Source organism: Typopeltis vanoorti, chromosome 1 (genome assembly GCF_054136105.1).
Source record: "Typopeltis vanoorti isolate ZY-2024b chromosome 1, IOZ_Tvanoo_1.0, whole genome shotgun sequence".
In the NCBI taxonomy this organism is placed as follows: domain Eukaryota; kingdom Metazoa; phylum Arthropoda; class Arachnida; order Uropygi; family Thelyphonidae; genus Typopeltis; species Typopeltis vanoorti.
The window spans coordinates 91,382,501-91,396,224 of NC_143549.1; the positions used below are offsets into that span (position 1 = coordinate 91,382,501).

Sequence of the window (13,724 nt, forward strand, 5' to 3'; positions counted from 1 at the left end):
AAAAAATAAAGTTGATAACCTATGCAAAAAAGCCAAAGAAAAATGGTTAGAAGAAAAAGCTAAGAAATGCCAAGAAGCATACCAACAAAACAACCTAAAAGTCTTCCATGATACTGTAAGATAAATTACAAAGGAATTCTCAGCAAAAGCAGTAACAATGATAAACAACAAGATGACTGAAACCGGGAATATTGAATATATTAAAAAAATATGGTCAAACCATTTTAAGACTATCTTCCACCAAGGAAACAAAACTACAATGCCAACAATAGAAGAAAATAATGATCACCCAAAAATTTTACAAGAAGAAGTTAGATACGCAATAAAACAGATGAAAAACAATAAAGCACCAGGCATTGATACTATTCCTACTGAACTGTGGTCATATGGAGGCAGCATATCAATAGAATATTTAACAAACCTATTCAATAAAATACTACAAACAGGAGAGATCCCAGATGACTGGAGAACTGGAAAGATCATCCCAATATACAAGAAAGGAGACAAAAGAGACCAGAAATTACAGACCAATCAATTTACTCCCTCACACCTATAAAATATTCATGAGAATTATACAAAATAGATTAAAAACACCTACGAAGAAATGATAGGCATAGAACAAGCTGGTTTCCGAGGAAACTATTCAACAATAGACCAAATTTTCACATTGCACCAACTAGCAGAACTCAGCTGGGAAGACCATAAAGAACTATATTGTTGTTTTGTGGACTTTAAACAAGCTTTCGATAACATCAACAGAGAAATCCTTCTCAAAATTCTACTAGAAAAAGCAATAGACAAATATATAATACAGTTTCTGATAAAATATTACTCTAAGACAAATGCAATAATTAAAAAGGACACACTCACAACAGAACCCATAGAGATCCAAAAAGGAGTAATGCAAGGATGCCCATTATCCCCATGCCTATTCAACATATATCTAGAAGAAGTTGTAAAGAAAACAATAGACAATGAGCCTGGAATCAATGTCAACGGTTTAAACATAAATAATATCAAATATCCAGATGATCTCGTCCTTCTTGCAAGAACCCCAAATGAACTACAAAAGTTGATCAACAAGCTAAATGAAACATATGACATGACAATAAACTGTAAAACATATGACATGACAATAAATATACAAAAGACAAAAGTGATGAAAATAGGGAGGAACAGAACTACCATCTCAGCCATCCTAAACGGAGAACAATTAGAACAAGTAGACAACTTCATATACCTTGGATCAAAACTAACAGAAACAATAGATGAACTCAAAACAATCAAACACAGAATAGCGATAGGATGGACCACCATGGGAAAATTACAGAAAATCTGGAAAACAAACAAGATATCTAAACAAGCCAAAATCAAACTATATGAAGCAATAATTATACCAACAGTCATCTATGGAGCAGAAGCGTGGACAGTTAAAAAAAGAGAGGAGAAAAAACCGCTGGCATTTGAAATGAAATGCTTAAGAAAAATAAATAGAACAAGTTGGATAGAAAAGAAAACAAACATCACAGTCAGACAAGAACTATTGTATAAAAAGACAATAATAGAAAAAATTAGAAAACAACAACTGAGATGGTTTGGACACACTGTACGCATGGATGCAGACAGACTTCCTAACGTCCTAATCAATACTTTTCCAACTGAAAAAAGAAGACCTGGAAGACCAAGAATTACCTGGCTGAAATTAATAAAGAACATCTCGGGATGCAGAACATATAAGGAACTTTTTCGAACAGCAAGGAATAGAGAAGACTGGAAGATCCTGCTCAAGAGAAGACTCAACCCGTCTTAGACGGAAGAGAAGAAGAAGAAGATATATATATATATATAAGACAAGTTATATTATATTTCAAACAGTATGCCAAAGTGACAATGATATGATCAATTTATTCAACTGGGCTGATCTCTAGTGGAAAAGAAAAACAAATACATCAAAGCTATATCCTATTTATAATATCAGAGAACAAATTCATATAAATACTTTTAAATACATCAAAATTTAAAAATTATTCATACAAATTTGTTCTCTGATGATGTTATAAACAGGATATAGCATTAAAGCATTGATGTTAGTTTCTTTTTTTTTTTTTTTAAGCTGGATGCCAGGGCCAGTAGAATAACAGCTGATTAAATCATTGTTACTTTGGCATACTAACTGAAATGCAACTAGCTTGTCTTTGTATATGTATATATATATGATTTATATGATTATCAGCTATGTTGACTCAGTATGTAGATATGTTCATATTATTTACTGATTGAATTCCAAGAATTAGAAAAACAAATGAATTTAATTTAACACACAACATGTTTCGTCAGAATGCTGACTTCTTCAGGCGTGAGAACATTAAAAGCAAACATAAAAAACACCGTAAAGAAACATTGTACCACTACAATAACCGACTATGAACTGGAATTAAGTTTGAACTGAAGCTACAGTCCGGCTAAAGTTCTATTGTTAGGCATATGTGAGTGTGTGACTTCATGAGTGCGCCAGTATCTGATAGCAGAGCTATGTGAGTCTGCTAAACTATAACTAAGGTTACTGTTTATGTGAGAAGAGACTAGGATAATTTCTTTGGATTCAACTATGCACCGTTCTACTTCATTGTGACATATATGAATGTTTGATGTTGTATTCCAGTCTATTTCGTGTTGGCAGCCTTCATTATTTGTGTTCACTGAGAACAGGACATGGCTTGAGAGAGCCTTGCTCTAGTTCTACTATAAGCGATGTCTCTCTGATGTTCTTCGAGACACAGGAGGATGGACTTCTCAGTTTGGCCACAATATGGCTTCCCACAGTCACATATGATTTTATATACACCTGGAAACTAAAGATGGTTGTGAGTGTGTTTTGGTTGGCTTAGAATTGATCCGAGTTTAGGAAGAGTGGAAAAGCACGTTTTTATATTCAATTTTTTCAAAATTCTTCTTAGTTTCTGGGAGAGCAAGCTGATGTATGGTAAAGAGTTATAACCCTTGGGGTTGTCCTGTGTCTCTGTGTTGTTTTGAGGATGGCAGTATAGTTGTTTATTGATAGTTTCTGAAGAGTAGCCATTATTTATGAAGGTTTTTTGAGATATTGTAGTTCATTTTTTAGCTCCTCCTCATCTGACAATACAGACCTGGCACAATGAGCCAGAGTGGAGATGATACCTAACTTCTGTGCTGGATAGTGGTGTGAGGACGCATGCAGGTATCTATCCGTGTGCGTTGATTTTCTGAAGATCGAGATTTTTAAGGAGTCAGACATCTTAGTAAGTTTGATGTCTAAAGGACACACACACACACACGTGTGTGCGCAAGCAATTCCCCTTGCTTGCACATGCAACACTTTAACATGATGCCTGCATAATGCTGGTAGAGATGTTTTTAATGTAAAAAAAATAACAAACAGCACTTCGATGTTGCTATTGGAATGCACTGGCAAATTAGCTCAATGAGCACAGTGATGATATTATTATGGGATAGAGGACTTCAGACATGAGGACAAAGACTTAAAGGAGGAAACAGCACATGAAAGAAATAAAATGGAATTCATGCACCTAATGAGAGATAATTTGAAACAGAATGTGGTGAAGGAGACATGGAATTTGAAAGTGTTGGAAATGGGATGGCATCAAGAGATGTGTTTACATGTTTTTTCTGTGAAGCCAGAAACCAAACTTCTTTATGCTCCCTGCCATATTGCATTCAAGCAACATGTTCCACTTCCCCACAAGTCTCGATGTCAAAAATCTACTCTTCATGCCCTTCTTCCATGATATCTCCAGTGCCTCTGATGGGAGAAATGATCATGCAATCTTCACCTGGGAAGTGACTAAGCATGTGGAATTTTCAAATAAAGAGGGATAATGTGGAATTGCACAGGCAGTGATTGTCATAAACTTAGAAGACAGCTGAAGGAATGCTATAGCAAAAGAGTAGTGATAGTAGAGAAGAATGACAGTTGAGAACAAGTAGAATGTGAAAATGGATATCAGGAGGTTGTAGAGGAGAATAAAAGATATCAGTGTGGTAAGAAAGGTGGTCAGCATGTTGCCCAGGTATGATAGCATTGAGTGGAGATGGAGAGCAAAAGTCATGAATGGTATGCTAGCAAGGTTGCGTGAGGAGAAAGGAGTGTATTTTGTGAATGTAGGGGATGAATTTGAGTGACAGACAGAACTGCATATGAGAGATGGACTACATTTAAATAGTTCTGATGTGACCCACCTGGAGAGACTGTTGTAGGAATGGAGAGTAATGACTGCAGTGAATAGAAAATGTGAGGAAGTAAGAGGTGATACAAAAGAACAGGAAAGTATGATAGGAGAGCTTGTGAATAGAGTGGTGAGTAGAAAGCAGAAATGTGAGAAAGGTGGGGGAAAAGGTGAGGGGAGGTCAGGGTGGACTGGGTGGACTGGGAGAAATGCATGAGAAATGTGAATGCTAGATGCAAAAGGGAATGTGTCAGTAGACAAGAAAGGACTGAGATGGCCTGGGATGTTGGAAGGAGCATTTGGATATGGGGAAGGAAACAGGAGCAGTGGTGATAGAGAGTAATGGCATGGGGGGGGGGGGGTTGAGAAGTGATGTTATGGTGGGACTTGTTAGAGAACCAGAAATGAACTATTATATTTGTTTAAGAATTCCCAAAGTTCCAAAAAAAAAAAGGGAGATGGAATTTTTGCATTGATTGATTTCATTTACCCAAAACTTTATAGAATAACTGAGGGACGAGGATGACATCTTGACAGGAATGAAGATGAAGGAATATGATATTTTTGTGAGGATAGATAGAACAGAAAGGGAAGTAGAGGAATGCTGTTGATGGTAGCAAAGGAGTTATACCTATCCAAGGGAGTGATGCATGATTCAAATAGAGGCAGTGGTTTTGAGGGAGCATGATGTGAGATTTGGAACCTAAAGAAGTCAGATAAGAAAAGGATATCTGCTTTTGAGATGTGGTGTTACTGAAGGCTGTTGAGGATCATATACTGAAAGGCGTACAAATGAATGGGTGTTAGAAAAGATCAGTAGAACTTTAAAGCTCCTTAAGGATATTGACAGAAGAAAGTTAAAATATTTTGGACACACTGAAAGGATGGAAGGAGGACTTCTCAGAACAGTAATAGAAGGTAAAGTTCCTGGAAAAAGAGGAAGGGGTAGACATCAATAAAATGGATGGATAGATGGTGTGTGTGTGTGGAATGACTGATCTTCAGAGAATTGAAGCCTTCAGAAAAGCAAACAACAGGACTACATGGCGAGGCACATCACCGAGCATTGGAATGACCATACAGCATCTGTGGATGCCCAGTGAACATATAGATAGATGACGTGAGGTAGAGATGGACAGGATAATATATTTAGTTAGTTGTTGTTGTTGTAGGCTTGGTAATATAGATGGCAGTGAGAAGGAAATGTATAGGCAAATTGGTCTAATAAGAAAATTTAGCCTAGCAAACTGAAAAGTGTATTTCACTTTGTATGGATGAAATACAAATATTATTTCATCCATAATGAGAAATATTATTGGTGATTTGAATTATGGTAACATGGACTGAAATGAAGATATAACATCTAGGAAGTAAAAAGAATGAATTTCTTGATTTCTTGAGAGAGAGCTGCTTTAGATAGGGAGTATGTAACAGAGGGTACACAATGATCAATGGATTGATTTGGATTTGATCATCACAGAAGGTGTTATTATCACCACAGAAGTGACCCCCTAAGTAGTGACCAGCCATATGAGGATCTCTGTGAAAGAGATACATGTGGGACAATCAGCAGCTATCTCATAGAATGACGAATGGAAGGGAAAAGAGATTAATGCTGCTTGGACCCCTACTCAAGAACTATCTGGCAGAGGCAACATCTGAATGCATTCCAAGAATCAAGGAGGTTAAATAAGTGTGAAATGGGTGAAATGGAAAGGTTAGGCATGTAAATGAGAAGAAGGCATTATGCAGGCAGCACAGCATGAGTGGTAATTATCAGTTGCATGAGTAGTACAAAGAGCAGGTGAGTAAGATGACCTGCTTGGTAAGCATAGCAAAAGTGCAGTATGAGCAGCTATTAGCTAATGAGACCAAAATAAATCTCCTGGAGTTCTTTTGATACCTGGCCAGTAGAAGAAAGAATGATTATAGAAGGATGTTATTGGTAAAAATGGTAGACTGATAACTGCTGTAGAGGATATAGTTGGGATATTCAAGGAGCAATTCAATACAGGTATTTCATCCTTATAATGTGATATGATCATTTATTATTATTATTACGTGACACCTCCAGGGAGTCCAAAGACTCGTCGAGGGAGGGCACCAGCTCTACAGCTCTCTGTCTCCATCACTCAATCCAACTACACCAATGCCATCTACTGCCCACTACTAATACTAGTATTTCCACAAACAACCACAAACATCCATGCCCAAGGTGGGATTCGAACCCACAGCCTTTTGGCTGGAGAGCGGACATGCTAACCACTCGGCCGACCAGGCCGGCGAGTGAGCAGGGGGAGTATATGAAGAATTGAATAAAGTTGATGTTAATAATGATGTGTGTGGGGGGACATGATGATATATCACCATATGTTTTGCAGGAATGTTCTAGGGAGTTTAACAAAAGCTTTCATGCACCTTTTAAACATGAGTCTTACATTAGGCCAAGTTCCGAATGAGTGGGAATAAAAAGACAAAATTATTTCACCTCATAAGGAAGGGTGATTAGACTAAGGCTCTCATATTCAAATTATAGGCCAATATGTGGTGGAGCTGTGGGTAGAATGTCAGAGAAGACCAAAGTTCAGAATTGGGCTGACAGCAGAACACTCTCTCTCTCTCTCTCTCTGATAGGCAGCATGGGTTTATTAAAAAATGTCCTGTTTTGGCAATCTGCACACTTATTATAACAAGGTGACAAATGCATTGAATGAGAGACATGCAATTTGTTAGTGGATAGGAAGATATGGGGGGGGGGTGTATGCAAGTGTGATATATAAGTTGGTAAGAGATACTTATCAGATTTATGTAATGAGGATTCTTCATACAATATGGAGAGATGGAAGCTGTTTAAGGAGAGGTGAGCAGAGAGATGAGGAGTAGAATTTTTTACATGGAGAGCAGTAGGTGATTGGAATGCATTGTCTGAGAGTGTGGTGAATGTGGAGATGACAAATGCATTTAAGGCACAGTATGATGAGGTATATGTGTGTGTGTTTATGATAGTTGGCCTTCCCATAATGAATCTCTTGACTATGGAGGTTTGATGATGATAATAATAGTAATAAATTGTAAGGAAATGGTGTTGGCAGTGCTTGGGAAAGGGTTAAGGAAACAGCACCATGATTAGAAGGATAAACTTGATGGTAGTTAATGAATGAGTAGAATCATTAAAAAATTATTTTTCTTATATTTCTATAAATAAAACACAGTAACTTCAAAATAGTTAAATGCTTATAAAAAATAACAAAAAATAAATTTTAATTCAGCTAATTAAATGGTATAAGGCAGAAGAATTATAAGCTGGTGAGTAAGGTAAAATCAAATTATGAGAAGAAATTAGCTAAGAAGGTCAAAGGAAATTTTGAATTCCTTGGTTATGTAGTAAGTCAAAGAAGAATGCTTATGAAGGATAACAGTAATGAATGTAGATAGCAGAAAAAGTGAGAGAAACAGAAGAAATTGAAGTGCTGAGTAATCACTTTGTGAAGATGTATCATTAGTCGGAAATGATGTATTAACTATGACTTGGAATCATAGTTACTGCATCACTTGAGAATAGAGGTTGATGAAGTGAAAGATATTACAGATCTTAACAAATATACAGCATGAGGCTGAGTGAGTTATCAGTTCACATATTATGAGAGAGTACAAGAGAATCAACAATATCCCAGACTAGGATTTTAATATAATCACAGCAATGTGAGCAGACTCTTCTTTTCTTCTATTCTTCTTACCTACACATGGCACTAGTGTGCTATAGGTCTTGTGGCTTTTCACGTGTGGACAAGATATATTATAAAAAAAACAAAAAAAAAAGAATGGCAGATCCTAAGGGAGTGGAAAGAGGAAAATATAGTTTCATTACATAAAGGAGATTCCAAGACAGAGGTAGCAAATCATAGACTAATCAGTCTAAGGAATAGTGGATAAGGTATTGATAAGTTGATTAAAGGAAGAATTTAGAATAGGAATATGATAACCTATGGGGGGGGGGAAACAAAACAGCTCTGTGAAAACCTTCCTTCACAGAACAAAACAGCTCTTGAAGGATAGTCTTGTGTAAGTAATATTATTATTATTCAGGCTCCATGGAGTCAAAAGACTCATCGTGGGAGGTCTTTTCTAAGAAACACAAGTCTATCAAGACTCATCGAAGGACTAGGAAACACAAAGTCTATCATACCACTCCTTAAACGCATTAACCATTCTCACTCCCACCACTCCATCAGGCAATGCATTCCATGGTTCAAACACCCTCCATGCAAACCTGGGGAGTTCTTTCAACCAAGCGAAAGAACTCCCCAGTGTCAACCCTGTAACCACCTCTAATCAATTTTAAAAGTCTCAATCATATCACCTCTCCTTCTTCTATCCACCAAATCTGCAGTCCACACTCCCTGAGTGTGGACTGCATAACTCATAACTAACATTGTACAGTCCTGAAACCATCTTTGTTATCCGCCTCTGTACCCTTTACACAGTTAATTTATCCCCTTCAAATCCCGCGGACCAGATCTGAGAACAATAGTCTAAGTGTGGTCTGATCAGAGTCTTATACAACAGAATGATAACCCTTTTATCTCTGCAGGTCAGTGTCCTTCTCATTATTGCAGCAATCCTCTGTGTTACCTTCACTACCTTTGCAATATATCCCCTAAATTTCAGGTTTCTATCAATCATCAACCCCAGATCTCTTGTCTCCCCTACTTCCTCTTTAACTCCTCCCGTAGAGTATGCAGTGTCCCAAAACCTCAAGACCTTACATTTTGCTGCATTAAAATGATACCCCCATTCAATTGCCCATCTATCTAGCTTATTCAAATCCTCTTGCAGGGCTACCACATCTGCACTATTACTAATAACCCTTCCCAGCTTCGCATCATCCGCAAACAACTGAATATCTCCTTGCAATCCACGGACAATGTCATTGATATAAAGGTTAAACAATATGCTCACTTTCTATAATAAAGTACTATTTAATTAGGATAAAGGCATTTTACAGGATACTGCACACCTTATTACAACTGGAGAAAGCAGGAATAGATATGAAGATAGTGAAATGAATAAGAGGATGGTCATCATCATCATCATCAAATTCCTGCCATGTACCCTCAAGGGGTGTACAGGATATGATAGTACTACATGAAAAAAATTACATCATTACTAACTTCCTATCTACAATTTTCCTCCAAATCAGTCTGTTACCTGTCAAGGCTTCAACATTATCAGATCTTATATTTCTATCGTCTAAGGCACTTTGTACTGTATCAATCCACCTATATCTTGGTCTTCCTCTGGGTCATTTTGCTGCCAACCTGGCAGAGAACACTTGTTTTGCTAATCTTTCTTCACCCATTCTGTTTAATAAGAGGATGGTTGATGAATAAATTTTAGAAAGTAGTGAATGGTTGAAAAGAATCAAGGAATAGGCATGTGAGAAGTCAAATCATTCTCAATATCATTGATGTAGAAAGCAAGCATTAGTTTCTCAAATACAGAACCTCTTTGCTTACATTACTGCTGTTGAATTTGTAGATTAATGATAGTGTGAAGTACACTTCCCAGTATCATTACTAAAGCCTAAAGACGAACACTATTCCTGAAGATTACAACTGCAAATTCAGAAGAATTCAGCTTGTGGCAATTTGAATAAAGATGATTTCAATTAAAAAGCAGGTACACATTTAAAATTTCAAATTGTGTGAAAATGTGAATGTCTAAAGACATCATATAGATGATTTCATGCAGAGAAGAATTACTGGAAAGTTTGAAGAAGGCTGCAGAATTACTGATATTGCCAGAGAGTTTAGAATCTCACATAGCATTGGTATCCAGGCTCTAGGCAGTGTTTCAAACTAATGGAATGTGTTTCAGATGTTTGCTAAGAGGCCACCCTCATTCTACTATGGAGCATGAAGACAGATTTTTGGTTATAACAGCAAAACGTAATCGATGCACTATAGCAAGTTAGCTTGCAAGTTGGCTCCATTCAAGCATAGGTATACAGATATCTCAACAAACTGTAGCAAGATGTCTGCAACAAGTAGATTTATTTAGAAGGCTTGTAGTCGGCATCCCTTTATCCACAGCTCATCGCAGAGCACATTTTCAGTGGTGTTGTAGCCATAAAAATTGGACAAAATACCAATGGGCTAATGTACTCTTTACAGATGAGTCATTTTAGTCTTTCCTCTGATTCTAGATGACACTTGATCTGGTGTGAAAGTGGTACAACTTTCCATTGTGAGAATGTTCTTGAAAGGGATAGTATGGCAGTGCTGAGGGTCATGGTGTGGGAAAGAATTATGCTTAATGGATGCACTGAGCTACAAGTGCTGGAAAAAGAATTGTGACTAGTGAATGATATTGCAATGAAGTTCTTCAACTTCATGTTTGATTGTTTTGTGGTGCTGTAGGTGAAGAATTCATTTTTATGGATGACAGTGCCACATCATACATGAGCAGTGGAGATACTTCTGGAGACTGAAGATATTAATCGAATCAAGTGGCCGGCACGCTCCCCAGATCTCAACCCCATAGAACACGTTTGGGATGCAATAGAGAGGAGGAGTGTGTCAGTTTGCCTCAAGAACTCCCGAATCACTTGGAGCTAAGCATGGTACGACGTTGTGAGAGCTACATCACAGTTTGGGGTGGACATATTCCATACTGAAATGTCTCTCTGCATAGTTTTCTGTAAAGCACTGCACATTAATTCCTTAACTACATCCTTAGGAAATTTGCAACTTTTTCCAAAAAAGTATTTTCATATACAAAAGGTAAAAATGTAGTTCTATTTTAGCTTTTTGATGCCAGTGTATTTTATGAGGAATATTCAGTTGTTTGTTAATGATGCTAAACTGAGGAGAGCAGTTGTTAATAAAGGTAATGTAAAGATCCTGTAGGGTGATTTAAATCATGTCCACACAATTCTTCATGGAAATATTTAATTTCCATGAAGAATTTAATACTTAATAATACTTAATAAATTGACAAATGGATTCTCTTTCTCTCTTTCCCTCTCAAGTGTCTACCTCTAAGCAACTATGTTAAAGAAAATTATGGTAAAATTACATAAATTTTTTCATGATGTAAATGAGCTTAAGACAAAATTCCCATCTGAAACTGAAATACTAGTCTTCACCTTATTTCCTAATACTAGTATTTTATGAGACAAAGAAATTTTAAAATTGATATTTGATATAATATTTGTCTTCTTTATGGAAAAAAATGTATAAGGTGCATGCTTCTAAAATGAAATACTATAATAAATTTAGTTTAATCCTTTATCCAAGTGTAATAAACTTCCAATAAAATGAAATACATTAATAATTTTCTTGTAAGAATTAATTTTATGGTTGGAGAGCAGATTTGTTAACCACTCGGTCAACCATTACAACTATTTATATTTAGCCAACAATTCCAACTACAGATATTTCTAATTACAAATTATTTTCAAACTGTTCACAAGAGAATTAATTAACTAAGTATTTCACTTTAGGAGTACATGCCTAACCATTTTGTTTTTCAGTCAAGAAGAAAAATATCTTCGAATTATTTTCTGTGAACCAATTTAAATAGATCCTTTGTGTGGAAAAAGGATAATAGTTAATATTTCTCTGTGATAAGTGCAGCTATGCACTTTGGGATGATAAGATTGCAAGTAGTTTATTACTTTGATGGAGCCAGACTGCAAGAAGTAGGTAAAATAGCTCATAAAATACAGCTCATAGTTACCAGGATGATTAAGACCATACTGACAAATAGAGATATGGAAATTATAAGGTCATATCAAAACTGTTCATATATATTCATATCAAAGCCTTATATTCTATATAAGGCTTTGATATGATCACATCTGGATTGCTGTGAGCAGATGTTTGTCTCAATTTCTAAAGTATGAAGATGTTATGGGGGGGGGGGGGTCCAGAAGCAAGTAACCAAGATGATGGCATATATGGATTGCTCCCTATGCATTTGAAACCACAATCTGTTGGTCAGAGAGCAGAGCAGGCATGCTATCCATATCAATGAGATTGGCACTCATATAATGTATCATTTAAGAATGCCTACTGAGATATTGTTTTTGATTTATATATATACACATACATATACACACTGATATTTCAATGAATTAATAAATATGATTTATTAATTTTTTTATTTTTTATTTCAGTCTTCCAGATGAAAAATTAAGGTGAGTTTGATGCAATTTAGCTGAATATTTTATTTTATTTTATTATTACTATTATTATTATTACTATTTTCTTGACTTCCATGGAGTAACAAGATTCATAATGGGAGGTTAATGCTAGTCAATACAGAGTATTATTATTATTATTATTACTACGGGTGACTCCAAGGAGTCCTTAGACTCATCGAGGGAGGCCTTAAACATCATGTCCATACAACTATTCGACATTCTCACAGTATCTATCATACCTTGCCTTGAACTCATTCACTGTCATAGCACCCACAACAGACTCTGGCAGCTTATTCCACTAATTTACCACTCTAAAAGTAAAGAACCCAGCTCTGACACCCTTACTAACCACACTCTTTCCCAGCTTCCATAGATGTCCCCCCTGGTCCTCCCACCACCAGTCCTGATCTCAAAAATATCCTCTGAAGTAATCCTATAGAAACCCTTCAGCAATTTGAATGTCTCAATCATATCTCCTCTTTTCTGCCTATCAACTAATTTCTGCAACCCACAAATCTTCAACCTGTTCTCATAAGGTTCATTCCACAGACCTGCTATCATCTTGGTCACTCGCCTCTGGATCCTCTCCACCTCCTCCCCATCAAGAAGAAACCTAGGTCACCAAATCTGGGCACAGTAGTCGAGATGAGGTCTTATCAAGGCTCAGTACAGAGGAACAATAACTTGCTTGTCTCTGCTCGTCAAAGTATTTTTCAACAACCAAGTGAGTTGATGAGCTGATTTAGCCACTTTTGCAATGTGCCCCTAAACTTCATCTCCCTATCCACCAACACTCCCAAGTCCCTGGCTTCATCAATCTCCTGGAGTACAGTTCCACCAATGTGGTATACTGCTGCTAATCTTTTCACCCCAAAATGCATAACCTTACATTTTGTCACATTAAATTGACATCCATTCTCCTTAGCCCAGACCTCGAATCATACCACTCCTTAAACTCATCCACCATTTGCATTTTCGCCACCCTCTCAGGTAATGTATTCCATGCTCCTACTGCTCTCCATGGAAAAAACTTAATTTCTTATCCTTTTACTGCTTCCTTTTGCAACTTTCTAGGATGGCCCCCTTGTCCTTGTTACTTTCCTTCATTTTACCATATGAAAAATCTTTGCAGTGTTAATCTGATAATTATCCTTCAACAGTGCAAATGTCTCAGTCATACTCCTCTCTCCCTTTGTCTTCTTTCTACTAAACTCAGTAGTTTGCATGCCCCCAGTCTATCCTCATAATCAACATGTACAGTCCTGATATCATTTTTTTATCCATCTCTGTACTCC

The 13,724-nt window shown here is 36.7% G+C and overlaps 1 protein-coding gene across 1 annotated transcript in view; it reads left to right on the forward strand.

Annotated features, from left to right (window-relative positions):
* The window catches only part of LOC150110203 (uncharacterized), a 194,395-nt gene that overhangs the window by 18,649 nt on the left and 162,022 nt on the right, over positions 1-13,724 (forward strand). Inside the window, exon 2 of the mRNA XM_090392192.1 lies at positions 12,403-12,423. Coding sequence (XP_090248318.1) covers positions 12,403-12,423 — 21 coding nt within the window. The remainder of the gene's footprint in view (positions 1-12,402; positions 12,424-13,724) is intronic.